Here is a 15,522-nt window from a genome sequence, read left to right on the forward strand (position 1 = left end):
AGTGTGTACACATTCATCCCCAAATCCCTAACTATCCTTTTCCCCCATCCTTCCCTGCAACAACCATAAGTTTATTCTCAAAGTCTGTGAGTCTCTTTCTGTTTTGTAAGTAAGTTCCTTTGTATCAGGGGAAAATGTGTCTTGGAGAAGTTATTTAACATCATTCATAGCACAAATTGAGCTCTGTGGCTTCAAATACAGATTTGTCTGACTCTGTAGTAAGTGTTTTAAATTGCTACATATTTTCTCTCTACTTTATCTTCATAGTTTAATGAAAACTTGAACAACCAGGTCAAGATAACTCTGTGGTTCCCGGGTGGGTGCCTTTCCCAGGATAATTCGTATATCCCGCATTACCCTGATCCTTTTGAGTCCCTGCTGGACTCTCTGAATCTTTGATGGTCATATGTGTTCAAATGTAAGGAGCTCACAAGAAGCTCTACAGGAGTTTCCCTAGGGAGAGTCACTTAGCATGGGCGCATATGCCAAAGACAAGCTATGCTTTTTGGTTTCCAGGATTCACTAGTCACTGCTTGGCCAGTGTGCCCTTATATTCTCTGGGGAGCATCAGGTTGCAAGAGAACGCTGATATGCCAAGAAGTGCTCTTTTACTGAATGATCAGTGTACCCTCAGAGGGGTTTCTCCGCTAGTTTGATGTCCAAGTGCCTCCAACTTCTTAGGCAACTGAATTCTCAGCTTCCTGTGAAAACACATCAGGGACCGTCTTAAGGTACATATTCTAGGTGAAGTTTCTTTGAGGAGTGGAGAGTTAAAATGAATATTGTAAATGATAGAGATACCCAGGCAATAGTTCATTGGGAGTGGCGGGCGGGGCAAATAATACAAACAAATAATACAACAGTTGGGAGAGGAGGTGGCAAATAACACAAAACGTTACCTCCAAAATTCAAAGACAAGAAATCTCGCCATTTTTGCGACATAAAATGTGGAAACAGTTCTGTTTTCCATAAAGGTCATGTATAAAGCGTTAATAAGCCAAAGTACACAAAGCCAAATGACAGATCTTGATTAACAAACTGCCCATGGAGCTCATATTTGCCTCGGTGTGTTTAAAGATGCTTGAGGGCTGTAAATCTCTGACCCTCATTCTATTGATTGGTAAGAACACCATCCTTGTTTTTAACTAATAAAAACAATGGTTTCTCTTTACTTTAGGGAAGGTATCATATTGAGTAGTTAATTTTTCACTTTTTTAAGTGTGTTCCTCAATTCTTACTCGAAGACTCTACATCTCTTTTAAGAAAAGTCACCACACCACAGTGAGAAATCTTGGTTTTGACCTTCTTGTTACCTTTAGTTCCCTTCAACTTTAAGGTTAAAATTAATCACATCAGCAATACAGAAAAATGCTTCTTAAAAGCATGAACATAGTTTACTTTCCCATAAGATTTAAATATTTCCCTGATAGTTCAAGGGAAGAAGTCTGGGATTGAATTTGTAGAAAAAGAATAGTGAGTTCTGTTAAAACATTTTATTGGCTGAGATCATCATTTTTTTAAAAAGAGACCTTAATTAAGACCCTCATGAAGAAAACCAAAATCTAAACCTAATACAATGTTATATGTCAAACATGCTCCAATAGAAAACCATGAGGTTAAGTTCTTTAATTATGTGTTGTTATGGAACACATAAAAGGGGCTAAACATTATTTTTAATAGTGGACTCTAGGAAAGCGATGCTGTTCTCATAGTTAAAATATTTTAGCATTTCAGAGTTGATAAACATCGCAGCTTGACATTCTTACCAGCCTCTATATTTTATAGATCTTTACAATTATATGTCTCTCATGTTTTATCAACAAACCACCACAATCCTGAAAGCCTCAGGAGTGCCTTTCCAGACACTCTTCCAAGCTCTCCACGCTCGGCCACACCTTTCCATCTTTTGCTTCCAGGTTCCTTATGAGCTGGACCTTGTCCTTTCCTGAACTTGTCCTGACTGCTCATCCCTTCCCCACCACAAACTTCCTTCCTCAGCATCACTTCTCACTTTTTCTTCAATCTCAGTATATCACTTTTTTCAAGAAGTTTCCCTGACCAAGTCTTCCCATCATATCCCTGCCCTGCATGCGTCTCCAGGAGCTCAATTCTTGTTTGAATTTCTCTGAGATCCTTCACTTCTTTTCACAATTTCAGCTACTTTCACAATTACTTCTTAATTGTAACCAGTTGTATAAGTTCCCTGCGGGACGGATCTTGTCTATTCTTGTTACCACCAGTGTGAGCAGACATATTTGTCAAAACGTGGGATAAAATGGAGTATCTCTTGCCACCTTCAACATTGTTAATGCATTAACAAAGCCTAACAAAGATTGAGAACACTACCAAGACATTTCATTAAAAACACTCAAGCAATAAGTAAATTAAAAAAAATTTTTCCTGTAGATTTAATTGATGTTTTAGCTTATGCTATCACTTATAATTTTTATGTATAGTACTTTTAGTTACTTATTTGTCACTGTTGTTTAGTCACTAAGTTGTGTTTACTCTTTTGCAACCTCATAGGCTGCCCATGGGATTTTCCAGGCAAGAATACTGGAGTGGGTTGCCATTTCCTTCTCCAGGGGATCTTCCCAACCTAGGAATCAAACTCGATGTTCTTGCCACGTCTTCTGCACTGCAGGCGGGTTCATTACTGCTGAGCCACCAGAGAAGCCCAATTTACTTATTATTGGAGTATAATTCTTTATAATGTTGCATTAGTTTCTGCTGTACAACAAAGACATACAGATGGCCACGGGGCACATGAAAAAATACTGACCTTCACCAATTATTAGAGAAATGCAAATCAAAAGTACAATGAGGCATTACCTCACACTGATCAGAATGGGCATCAACAAAAAATCTACAAACAATAAACGCTGGAAAGGATGCGAAGAAAAGGGAACCCTCTTGCACTGCTTGTGGGAAAGTAAATTGGTATAGTCACTGTGGAGAACAGTATGGAAGTCCCTTAAAATACTAAAATTAGACCTACGATATGACCCAGGAATCTCACTACTGGGCATATACAGTGAGAAAATCATAACTCAAAAAGACACATGAACCCCATGTTCATTGACGCAATAAGTAAATTTTAAGTCTTTAGAGTAAATGAAATATTTGTAAATGTTGAGATAAAGTTTTAATAGGAGCCGGAATCTATAAGTATGTTTTCAGTTGTTCTATTTAGAAATATAGCAGTATTATACTCTTCATGTTTCGATTTTCTTTGATTAGTGAATAACTGTTATTGTTTTCCAGAGAAGTAAATAATATGGTATTCTCAAAAAAAAAAAACTTTCCATGCTACTGAATGAGCAGAATCTTTTACTAGAACCCCTGATGTGATAAGTAAAAGGTTAAACTAATGACTGGTCAATTTTATCTTCCTAAACATCTGCATGAATATGATTGAAATTATAGACATTAGAAGAGAAATTTGGGGGAAAATCAGAGATCTCTCCAACTAGATTAGATTCTACAGAAAAACTAAATAAATTATCATGCTCATTCTAGGACTATTTTTAAAATAGGAAACATTTCTACCATAGTATTGTGTAGCCAAGATCAATGAAAATGGAACAACACTCTTTATAAGATTTTGATATTAGAAAACTAATCACAGACATTTTTTACCGATCAGAACAGAGATAAGACCTTATTTTGTAGGCAGAGATCTCAAAATTTAGCAAATAGATTGTTCATTGGAGTCTACTTAAAACTATCAGTCTTTCCCAGCCATTGCTAATGTCTATATCACAGCGTAACTGAAATTTATTTTCTTTTCATTTAATCAGTGTGCTTTTGGAACAGACAGGTTGTGTTCTCTGCCATTTACAAACTCAAGGATTTAATTTAGAATTCAATAATTGAATGAGATAATATAATGACCTTTTATATAAATTCATCATTTCTTATCTTTTCCAAAGCACAAAATGTCCTGTATGCCATTATCATTATTGTTTACTTTTCTGGAAGGTTTTTGTTTAAATTTCTATAACTCACCTAGGATTATAAATCTGCCTTTAAAATACAGTATAAACAGTTTACTCCTCCAGGCCTTATAAGATCTCATAGCTGTTATTATGAGACTTGTATGACAATTAATTTCACTCCCTTTAGACTCAGGTTTATAAAGAAATCTGAGTACCTGTAATATCCCTTTCCAGGAAGTTTGAGCATACTCTCATCTGCCTGCTGCTTTTTTGAAAAGATAGAACTCTGGGTTTGGATTTTAGAATTCATTTATCTCAAAGTGGTTTTCTTTCTTCCTTTCTTTTTTCTTTTTTTTCTTGAGGGAGGGAGGTAGAGGGAAAGAGAATGTATCATCTGGGCTGCCTTTCAAGGAGTGGCACGATTCTTTGTCCTTTTTTGGTGGACTGCATTTGTATGAGCATGAATTAGTGGTTTAAAAGCACAATCGGTAAGCTTCTAATGTGTTGCCCGTCAAGTTTTTCTGAAGAAGAGGAAACGCACGCTGTTGTGGATTTGGTGGTGTGGTCAGAGCAGCTATGCTCTGGATGGCTAAATGCAGCCTGTGTCCATTAATGGCTCCCAGCAAATCTGAATGGAGAGAGGAGGATTTGGCATCCTTCCCTGGTAGTCAGGATGGCACAGTCACAGAGCCGGGGTTCTACATCAGGTCTGAGGACCTGCCGCCTCAGAGTCCCATTAGAGGGGTCTGCCTATTGCTGTCTTCTGAACTCCTGGACCAGCTCAGCTGCTTTCTCTTCTTTTCCTCTGCCTTTAGCTCCGCTCCTCTGCCTGTTTGTTTCTCTAGATTAAGTGTATTAGTTCCCCAGTCACTGTTCCTCGAGAGATGATCTGATTGGGTTAAATAACATTTAATGTGCTTAGTTGCTTCAGCTGCATCCGACTCTCTGTGACCCTATGGACTATAGCCTGCTGAGCTCTTCTGTCCTGGTGGGTCAGATAGTAAAGGATCTGCCTGCAATGCAGGAGACCTGGGTTCGATCCCTGGCTCTGGAAGATCTCCTGGAGAAGGGAATGGCTACCACTCCAGTATCCTTGCCTGGAGAATTTCATGGACATAGGAACATTTAATACTGATTGCCATTATTGGGCAAAATTTTGGGACAATCCCCTCATAACCTACTGGTTTACCTCTATTTCTCCACAGTTTGGCTTTTGAAGTAGGACAGTTCTTCAGATCTCTCCCATACATTGCAGAATATTCATATCCCTGGTCCTGACACAACAGGCCAGTGCACCGGCCCTCTTTAAGCATCATGCCAATGAAAAATATTCCCCTCACCATTTCCAAACTATGACCCGGGCTACCTTCAGTGTCTTTTGGACTTTTTCTTTTTTCAAAGAAGAAAGAAAGATAAAGATTCTGCATCACAACTGTAATTTAAATTAGCTTAAATTATTAAACAAAAAAAATTCCTTCTGACCTGAAAGTGTACTTGCATGCATGCTAAGTTGCTTTTGTCATGTCCTACTGTGTGCAACCCTATGGACTGCAGCCAGCCAGGCTCCTCTGTCCATGGGATTCTGCAGGCAAGAATACTGGAGTGGGTTGCCATTTCCTCCTCCAGGAGATCTTCCCAACTCAGGGATCAAACCCAAGTCTCTTAAGTCTCCTGCATCGGCAGGCAGGTTCTTTACCACTAGTGCCACCTGGAAAGTATACTAGGGAACATATAACTGATGATGATAGTTCTGACTTTTCTTATGGCAGTGCCACCTGGAGAGAAGATAAACCAGATCCCTTCTGATCTGTGGGTCTATGTTAATGATTCAGCTGGGTTTTAGTTTTTCTTCAAGTTGTTACAAAACAGGCCTTTGGTCTCTGAATTGTATTAAGGATCCAGCAAATGAATTAAAACATTCATTTTTATGTTATGTATATTTAGTAACCACCTTAAGACTTGAAAGATAGTACACCCAAAATTGAGTTATAAACCTACCATTTACAATTTTTAACCTTAATTTTGTAATTCACATAAGCATTAGTTTGAACAGATCACCTCTTTATAATTGATATTCCACAATTTCTAACAGGTTTTGAAGAATAATTTACTTTTAGAAACACAAAAATCTAGGCAAGATTCTCTTAACTATATTAAAATTAGTTAACTACATTAAAATTAGTTCCTTCATGGATCTAAAGTTTGGCTGCTTAAGGCATTTTGTGTAGAAAACAGCCAAACTTTAGATCCATGAAGGATATACTTCAGTTCAGTTCAGTCGCTCAGTCATGTCCGACTCTTTGTGACCCCATGAATCGCAGCACGCCAGACCTCCCTGTCCATCACCAACTCCCGGACTTCACTCAAACTCATGTCCATCAAGTCAGTGATGCCATCCAGCCATCTCATCCTCTGTCTTCCCCATCTCCTCCTGCCCCTAATCCCTCCCAGCATCAGAGTCTTTTCCAACGAGTCAACTCTTCGCATGAGGTGAGGTGGCCAAAGTATTGGAGTTTCAGCTTCAGCATCATTCCTTTCAAAGAAATCCCAGGGCTGATCTCCTTGAGAATGGACTGGTTGGATCTCCTTGCAGTCCAAGGGACTGTCAAGAGTCTTCTCCAGCACCACAGTTCAAAAGCATCAATTCTTTGGTGCTCAGCTTTCTTCACAGTCCTACTCTCACATCCATACATGACCACTGGAAAAACCACAGCCTTGACTAGATGGACCTTTGTTGGCAAAGTAATGTCTTTGCTTTTGAATATGCTATCTAGGTTAGTCATAAATTTCCTTACAAGGAGTAAGTATCTTTTCATTTCATGGCTGCAGTCACCATCTGCAGTGATTTTGGAGCCCCCCAAAATAAAGTCTGACACTGTTTCCACTGTTTCCCCATCTATTTCCCATGAAATGATGGGACCAGATGCCATGATCTTAGTTTTCTGAATGCTGAGCTTTAAGCCACCTTTTTCACTCTCCTCTTTCACTTTCATCAGGAGGCTTTTTAGTTCCTCTTCAGTAGGCTAGGTGTTCCTTAAACATTGTTTCCCCACCTTGCTTTTTAATCAAAAATCTTCAGTTGAGATTTTACTTATCTTTCCTTTCTCATTACATCAGAATTTACTAAAGATATTGGCACTGTCTTTTTCATCTTTGTATTTTCATTGTGTCTGACATAAAACATGCTGAATATATATTTAATTACTATACAGTGGAAATTTGGTTTTAAGTTTTAATATTCATGGCCAAATACTTCTGAAAGCTGTTTTGTTTTCTCCTTCAATGCAAGCCCTTATTAATTTCATTTCCTTTGTACTCATGATATTACCATAGCAAAGAATAGGACACTTAGATTTCTCATGATTTGTTATTGTTGCGAAATATTTCTGCTAATTAACTAGCTCATAACTACATACTAGCAAATGGTAGCAACACTCCAACAAGTCCACAGATACTAAAATTGTTTATTGCTTGCTGAAAACAATTCCACAGTTGGTCTTTACCAAATTACATCATGATGTAAAATGGGTGTTTAGGGCTTACAGATCCTTTTATAATGATGTACCCAGGACTTACAGTATAACCCTCTGCTTAATAAAAATAATAGGACACCTGTCATAAGATTATAGGAAAAACCTGTAAAGTTGATAGAAGTTTCGCATTACTACAGGCCACAAGTCTTAACAACAGACTTTTTCAGTTAAAACGTATGAAAAGATTCAGCTAGATGAATGGTGTATCAAATTGCATTGGTTTATGCTTAATGAATCCTTCATTTGTGTGTTGGTTTTTGCATCTCGATGATCCTTAAATACTCATTCACTCTCAGTTTCTAAGCAAAGTACTCAGTTAAAGACTGCTTCCATATCTGTAGAAGTTGAAACATCTCTACAAGTCACAATTTCTTTGTATTTATATGCATGGATATGATATGCAAATATTCTAGAATTACTATTTTTAATTTGATATACCAAGGCACTTTGCCTGCCAATCCCAAGAATTCTTTAGAAACAGTACCAGCCCTGAGAGCAACCAAGCCTTTAAAAATATTTCTATACTTTATTTCTTCCTATCTTTTTTAAATAAAGAAGGAAAGCATTTTTAATCTCCATTCGGTTACATAGAATTGGAATACTGCTATGTAACAGAAATCATCATACTAATGCACAGGAATTGAAAGTCAAGCATCTTTGGTTGAGGCTGAATTGAACTAAGTCTTGATCCTGTAAACATTTCCATAGGAGGTAGCCATACACATTTGACGGTTGTCAAATAAGGGATAGTAAACAATGATTCTGCGATCCTAATAAATTAAAAGTATTTTAAAAGCATTAAATAAATGTTTCTCTTTTTAAAAAACCAAAAATGAAACAGCACACAGATTTTCAATAAATTAAGAAGAGAAATATTAAATCTTCATAGTTGAAATGTCTGTGTCTTCAAACCTCCATTGGTTCATTTGATAATGTTTGATGCTATAATTAATAATGGGACCACATACATTCTAAACAAATTGTTTGCAAGGCAGATTCTGCAAGTATTTCCATTCACTATGGAGTTGTCCATAGTTTTATGCCAGTGACCTGAAAAACAATATCCTGCCACTACATAGTCCATTTTCTTTCTCTGATGGCAGTCTGAGTAGATAGGATTTGAATGGCAGAGATTTTTTAGTTTCAAACCCCACCCGACACTATTGCTTTAAGTGCCTCCAGCCGCTGTTCCCATGAACACAGTGTTGATTGGTGGTAGAGAGGATACCATTTCTCTTCCATTTGCTCCATGGGAGTCCAGGGGTTCTTGAGCTGGATATTGATTGGAAGTTCCATACATACACTGGGAGGAGGAAGAAGGAATTGGGGTTTGCAGGCTGGATGCTGTAAGGGAAAATATAATTAGCAACTGAAAAAAGACTGACATTTTCTTTTTTCTGTGCCACTCACTTTAAGCCTTCATACTTACTTGTGCATTTAGCATATATATTTGTACTAAAGTTGAGTGTGTATGGTTTCTCAGAGCAATTCTTATCTTCATTTCCCCCTTTGCATTTTCCTTCTTCAACATATTTCACAAAGAAAACTCAATTTCAAACGTAAATTCAGACAACTTTATCACCAAAATATACCCCCACTCTACTTCCTCTTTCCATCTGCATCTCCACAATTGGAGTTCAAACCACCATCTTCTCTTTACCTGGACTAACACAGAGGCCTCCTAACTAGTCTCAGGACTCTCTCCTTTGTTTGCTTCACTTTTCACCCTGTAGAGAGTGTCTAGGATAATTTTGCTGAAGTAGACATCAAATTGTCCCTCTTCTCAAATGCTACAATGACTTTCCATTACCCTTAGAACAAAATCCAAGCTCCTTGCCCTGGTTCATAATACCCTAGGTGAACTGGCCTCTGTCTTCTGATTTATTTTACTCCCCTCTCTTCATTCACCATGCTCAAAACACATGAGCCTTCTTTCTACCCATTGAAGCCAAAGAATTCTCATTTCAGAGGCTATGCAACTTGCCATTCCTTCTGCCTAGAACTTGCACCATCAGATCTTCACATTACCTCCTCCTTATCATTCAGCTTTCAACTCAAATGTTTCTGCCTCAGGATTCCTTTCCCAACTATTTTAGCTAAAGCAGCTCATCCATTACTGTCTGTCATTTTACCTTAGTATTTAATTGACCTGAGAGTATCTGAAATTATCTTTTTTAATGCATTTTACAAATATTTTCATTGCTTGATCTTTGCAGACTTCTTACAAGCAGCAACTCTGACCTGATCACTGCCATAACTGCCCTCCTAAAATGAGGACTGGCACATCAGAGTAGGTTCTCAAAATTGTTCACTAATTGGCTCACTAGGCACTACATTTCCTGCATTTTTGATTGCTGCTTTCTTAGTACTGCTTTTCTTCTTTTTCTAAGTACCATCATCTCTGTCACCAAAAAGCAGGTTCATAACTAAGGACATTTACTTATAGGTCCTAACTCCCCTTGTGGTGCTTCCCAGGTGGTTCAGTGGTAAAGAAACTGCCTGCCCTTGCAGGAGACTCAGGTTCAATCCCTTGGTGGGGAAGATCTCCTGGAGAAGGAAATGGCAACCCTCTCTAGTACTCTTGCCTGGAAAATACCATGGACAGAGGAGCCTGGTGGGCTACAGTTCATGGGGTCACAAAGAGTTGGACACGACTGAGCAACTGAGCACGCACACACACACACTCCTTGTGGTACTCACTCAGCTTACTCTATTCCCTCTTTTCACCTTGAAGTCTTCTTTGCAATTCACTTATAAGCCAGCTCAGACAACTAAAGCTTAGAGTCTCTCCTATATCCAAACTATGTTCCATCAAGGTGTCTACTATCTCTATAAGTAAACAGAACTAATAGTAACAACAGCAACACGGTACATTTTAGTCTCACAGCAAGGAAACTTCCTGAAGTGGAATTTTCTGCTTCATTAGAGTAAAACAGAAGCAACGACCATATGCAGACGGCATGAGATGAACTGGCAGACTCTGCTCAGGGAGCATCTGTAATGGTCATAGGAAGGGACGAAGTGCTTCCTATTGGATTATTGGAAAAACACACTGAGAGAGGAGAATGGACTTTATTCAGTTTTCCCTTATGCTCTGTTTGGGTGTTGACATCCTCTACTTAAGGCTAATCTGAAATCAATTCCGTTGGAAGATTTCAGTCATCTCATATAAACACTAACACTGCACCTGCCCTGATACTTACATGGATATATACTTTGCCTGTGTTACATTATTAGTGGGTTTAGAGACTAAATCTATGCCTTTTTTTCTGTCCCCTTTTTTCAATTCACTGCTATATGGCGATCCTACTACATGGCAGACACTTTGCTGGGGGCTGACGAATCATCTAGTACAAGCTGTGGTTTTTTCTCAGGGACAGCAACTTTGTTGGAATAAGATGCTAGGGGACTTCATGGCAAACATACAGTTTTGCTCATTTTTACTTAAAATGTACACATTATAGACTAAGAAAACAACATTTTCTACAATCACATTTTATGTACAAATTTTATGTACAAATGAGAAAGTGAGAGCAACCTTCCTGACAAGTCACCATTTTTTAAAACCTGGAGTGGTTTTATGATACTGATAGAGATTATAGTGTCCAAAGACAGCTCTTGTCACTGGTCCTGCTTCCGACGGTGAATAAGAGAAAGTGAGAAAAAGATATCATTATTGCCCTTACAGTTTATATAGGTTATATGAAATATTTTCATACAAATTAGATGCCAGAGATTCTTTTTGGAAAAAATAACAGATCTAGCAGTAGGTTGCATGGTGACATAAATTGAAAAATGGTAAGACTGTTCCTAACAGATTAACAAATATAACTTCAGATCTAAACTGATAAAACAAAGGTGGGAACATGAGTGCCCAGTTAATACTGTATACCTGAGGTTAACAACATTTTAAAAATATTTTCAAAAACTATTAATATAATTTACCTACTACAGGAGTTCGACATGCAACAGAAGGTGGTGTGTCTGCATAAAATGAGCTGGTCTGCTTTCTGCTACCATCATCTAAAATGTTGAGCGGATCATGAATGTCACCATATGGAGGCAGGGAGCGAACACTGCTGATGACGGAAACGTGTTGATTCACCATCGATCCAAGTCTATGAGACTCTGGGTAGTTGACGTTGCTCCCATAGTACCCTATGACAGAAAGTGTTGAGAAAGTAGAGTTAACTTATCACAAATAATATTCAGGAAGAAAAATGAAAGAACAAGGTAATAGGAGAGATCCCTCAGGATACCCTACTATAAATACTACATTAACATCAACATTTACAATACAGTTGGATGTGCTTATATATGGATATAGTTCAGTTCAGTTCAGTCACTCAGTCGTGTCCGACTCTTTGCGACCCCATGAACCAGAGCATGCCAGGCCTCCATGTCCATCACCAACTCCCGGAGTCCACCCAAACCCATGGATATGGTTCACTTGTTGTTTTTTGTTTTTAAAATATGTAGAAGTTATCATATTATTAATTTTGAGATATAAGACTACACCTCTCTCATATTTCCCTTCTCTAAATTAATAAGATCTTATGATGCCTATGAAGAAAAAATCACTATTAGCCTTTCACAAAGATTACTTATCAAGTACCAGTTTTATTTACAGACTGATGTTTCTGGGAGGAGGACTGGTCTTTGCTGAGGAAAGGAGCAACAGAGCAGCCACTTTGGTAGCTGAATAAGTCCACAGAGCTTTTCAACTCAGTAGCTTTACGTGTTTTACCAGCCTAACAGGAAGCACTGTCTGGGTCCTAATCTTTAAGATCTGCTAGTTCTCTGGAAGAAACATTATTCACTAAAAATATCTTCAAAGGACACAGCATATGGTTTGACAATGTTTTCACCCTGTGTGGCATTTAGAAGGACAATTGTAATAAAGCCACAAGAATTAGGGATATGTTTGTGTTGTGCTGTGCTTACTCACTCAGTCGTGTCTGGCTCTTTGTGACCCCATAGACTGTACCCTGCCAGGCTCCTCTCTCTGTCCATGGGGATTCTCCAGGCAAGAATACTGGAGTGAGTTGCCATGCCCTCTTCCAGGGGATATTCCCAACCCAGGGATCAAACCCAGATCTCCTGCATTGCAGGCAGATTCTTTACCATCTGAGTCACCAGGGAAGCTCAAGAATACTGGAGTGGGTAGCCTATCTCTTCTCCAGGGGAACTTCCTGACTCAGGAAAAGAACTGGGGTTTCCTGCATTGCAGGTGGATTCTTTACCAGCTGATCTACCCAGGAAGCCCAGGGATATGCTTGTACATGGCTGAAATTAGCTCCAAATGTCTAAGATTCCATGATCTTGAGAAAGTTCTATACAGGATGATGTGCTGTTCACCACACAATGTCTGGTTTTGCCTAACTGCCATCTCAGGAAAGGAAAAATTCTTTAAAAATTTCAATACCATTAGGTGAATTAGGAGGCAGTGTTGCTCCTTGGCAGCTGGCAGCCCCTGCATTGCTCAAGAAATTGAAGCTTCCTGTATTTAAAAACTGCAGACTATGTGGGTCTTGGCCGTGTGGGGATGGTCCATAGCTGGAAGGTGGCCGAGAATTATATGGGGACCCAGCACAGCTGCCACTGAAGAAGTCTCTAGAAAGCTGCTGGTCACTCCAGACCATGCATCGACCATGCTCCGGGCGATGAGGATAGAGTCCTGATGGGGTGTGAGGCTGTGTCCTAAACACAGTCTGATAGTTAGAGTTGGTCCCATAAAAGTCATGGCTGGCTTGAGGGAAAGTCGGATAAATAGGCTCTGAGTATGCTGAGCAGTGTGATGGGGCTGACAGTACTGGGCCCACACTCGGGGGTCTCCCTGCCATTGGCCCCTGGTTAATGACGCTTCCTCGGCTCGCCATCGCTGGAGAAATAGGTGGTGTCATCAGATGACCAGAACTCTGGGAAAGCTCCATTTGACCTGGAAAAAAGTTACCGGAGCATTCACTAGTGGCAGATTAAAAACAGATTGGGCTCACAACATTTAAAATTATGCAAAAGATTTATTAATATATCTTTTTTCCCAACTTAGATCATTTCTAACCTCCAAAAATAACAGGACTGGGGAAACAACAAAACTCTAGGCTTAAAAATATCATCGTAACACGTATGTATTTCACAATAGTGACAACTTTTGGAGTTACTGACCATGGAGAAGAGCCTGGGATGGCTTCATCCTTCCATCTGTATAAAGATGATTAGAGCTCAAGCTTGGGAAGGGCAAAGGGTCTGCTGTTTACCTTTCTCTGTAATTAAAAAAACACACTGAATGCTAAATGGTTTGATGTACAGAAGGGACATTGTAGATCCCAACGCTTCAGTCATGTCCAACTCTTTGTGACCCTATGGACTATAGCCCACCAGGCTCCTCTGTCCATGATATTCTCCAGGCAAGAATACTGGAGTGGATTGCCATGCCCTCCTCCAGGGGATCTTCCCAACCCAGGGATCGAAACTGCAACTCTCTCCTACACTGGCAGGCAGGGTCTTTACCACTAGTGTCACCTGGGAAGCCAATGTATAGTGTGAAAGAAAAACACAATAATGTCAAAAAGACCATGGCTTCAAAGCAGCCAATTCAAAACTCCATGCAAACCCCACTGATGAGCAGTGAGCTATGAAAGCTACCAAATCCCTGGGCCTCTAGCTTTCCATTGTTGGAAATAGGCCCCTGAACTATAAGGCCCTTCCAGGGTTAAATTTCTGTGTGTCCAACAAATAAGGTATACATGATTTCAAGGAAGACATAAGGCAATAAGTGGATTTAAACTATTATCTAGTAACTAGCTTAAGCCATAAACATTCAGACCAACAGGGAAACACAGCCCAAAGAGAAAAATTTTTGTAATGGTTATCCTAAAATAGCTGAATCTTTAAAAAATTTTTTTAAAAATTTATTTGGCTGCCTCAGGTCTTAGTTGCAGGTCCCCTGAATCTATTTTATAATGGTGGACAAATAAAGTCTCCTCAAAATCCATAAGTAGCTCAATTTTTTGACTTTCAAAGCATCTTAAGGATTTCGTGGACACCTAATCTAATTTCTTTCTTCCACCAAGTGAAAATGACCAAGTATTTGGACTTCTAATATAACTAGAAGAGTATGTTAGAGTGTGATGTCTGTCTTTAAAACGGTGTTGATAAAAATATGAATGACAAATGTGAAAATCACAAACATATTATAAAGGTTTATTAGAAGTCATCGGAGATAAGCCTTTTTATTCTTGGAATACCTGGAGGCTATTAGCTTTACAAAAACAAAGGAATAGGTTTCTGTGAGACATACTGAAGCCTGAGTGATGTTCTCGGTTGTCTCACAGCCTACCTGGAAGCGGCATGCTGTCTGTATTCCCAGCAGGGAACGGGTGCAGAGCGGAGGTTAAGCCTCCAGGTTGACTAGATGGCAGAGGAAGATACGTTGTCTCCACATGGCTTTCATTCTTCACAGTATCGCTGGGAACAGTGCTTCCTTTATTACGGTTGGCCAGAAAGCATGAACTCGGAGAAGCAGTGAAGGCAGCTTTACTTGCATCTGGAAAGTTTTTTAAAAAAATAGGAAAGCTAACATCATTGCCACATTCCTAGTAGATAAGCCCAAGTGAAAAACAAAACAAACAGACTATAAATGTTCCAGGGCTGTGTCATAAATCTGCAAAATTTTGAGAAATGTTCTCCATGGGAAATAAGACAGGCAGACCTTTGGTCTTGGCAGAGGTGCTGGGCTTTGCTAACCATATACTTGTGGGTGTAGATATTTTCTTGTTGCTTTTGTTCAGTAGCCCAGTCATGTCCAACTCTTTGTGACCCCATGGACTGCAGCATGCCAGGCCTTGCTGTCCCTCACCATCCCCCAAAGTTTGCTCAAGTTCATGTCTGCTGCATCGGTGATGCCATCCAGCCATCCAGGTGTTTTCTTAGGGGCACTAAATAATCCACTCTGTAGTGAATAGCCTTCAAAATGCAATCATCACATGCCAAATAGATGAGTTTCCTTCCCTCTCTAAATTCCCATAGAACTCATCTCTGCACCATTTATA

The 15,522-nt window shown here is 39.2% G+C and overlaps 1 protein-coding gene across 1 annotated transcript in view; it reads right to left on the minus strand.

Annotated features, from left to right (window-relative positions):
* Positions 7,383-15,522, minus strand: part of RFX6 (regulatory factor X6) — a 50,692-nt gene continuing 42,552 nt past the window's right edge. The window contains exons 16-19 of the mRNA XM_005684530.2: positions 14,811-15,017; positions 12,897-13,409; positions 11,417-11,629; positions 7,383-8,815 (exon numbers count right to left, since the gene is read on the minus strand). Of these exons, the coding sequence (XP_005684587.1) occupies positions 8,640-8,815; positions 11,417-11,629; positions 12,897-13,409; positions 14,811-15,017 (1,109 nt within the window). The 3' untranslated portion in view covers positions 7,383-8,639. The remainder of the gene's footprint in view (positions 8,816-11,416; positions 11,630-12,896; positions 13,410-14,810; positions 15,018-15,522) is intronic.

Source organism: Capra hircus, chromosome 9, assembly GCF_001704415.2.
Source record: "Capra hircus breed San Clemente chromosome 9, ASM170441v1, whole genome shotgun sequence".
In the NCBI taxonomy this organism is placed as follows: Eukaryota; Metazoa; Chordata; class Mammalia; order Artiodactyla; family Bovidae; genus Capra; species Capra hircus.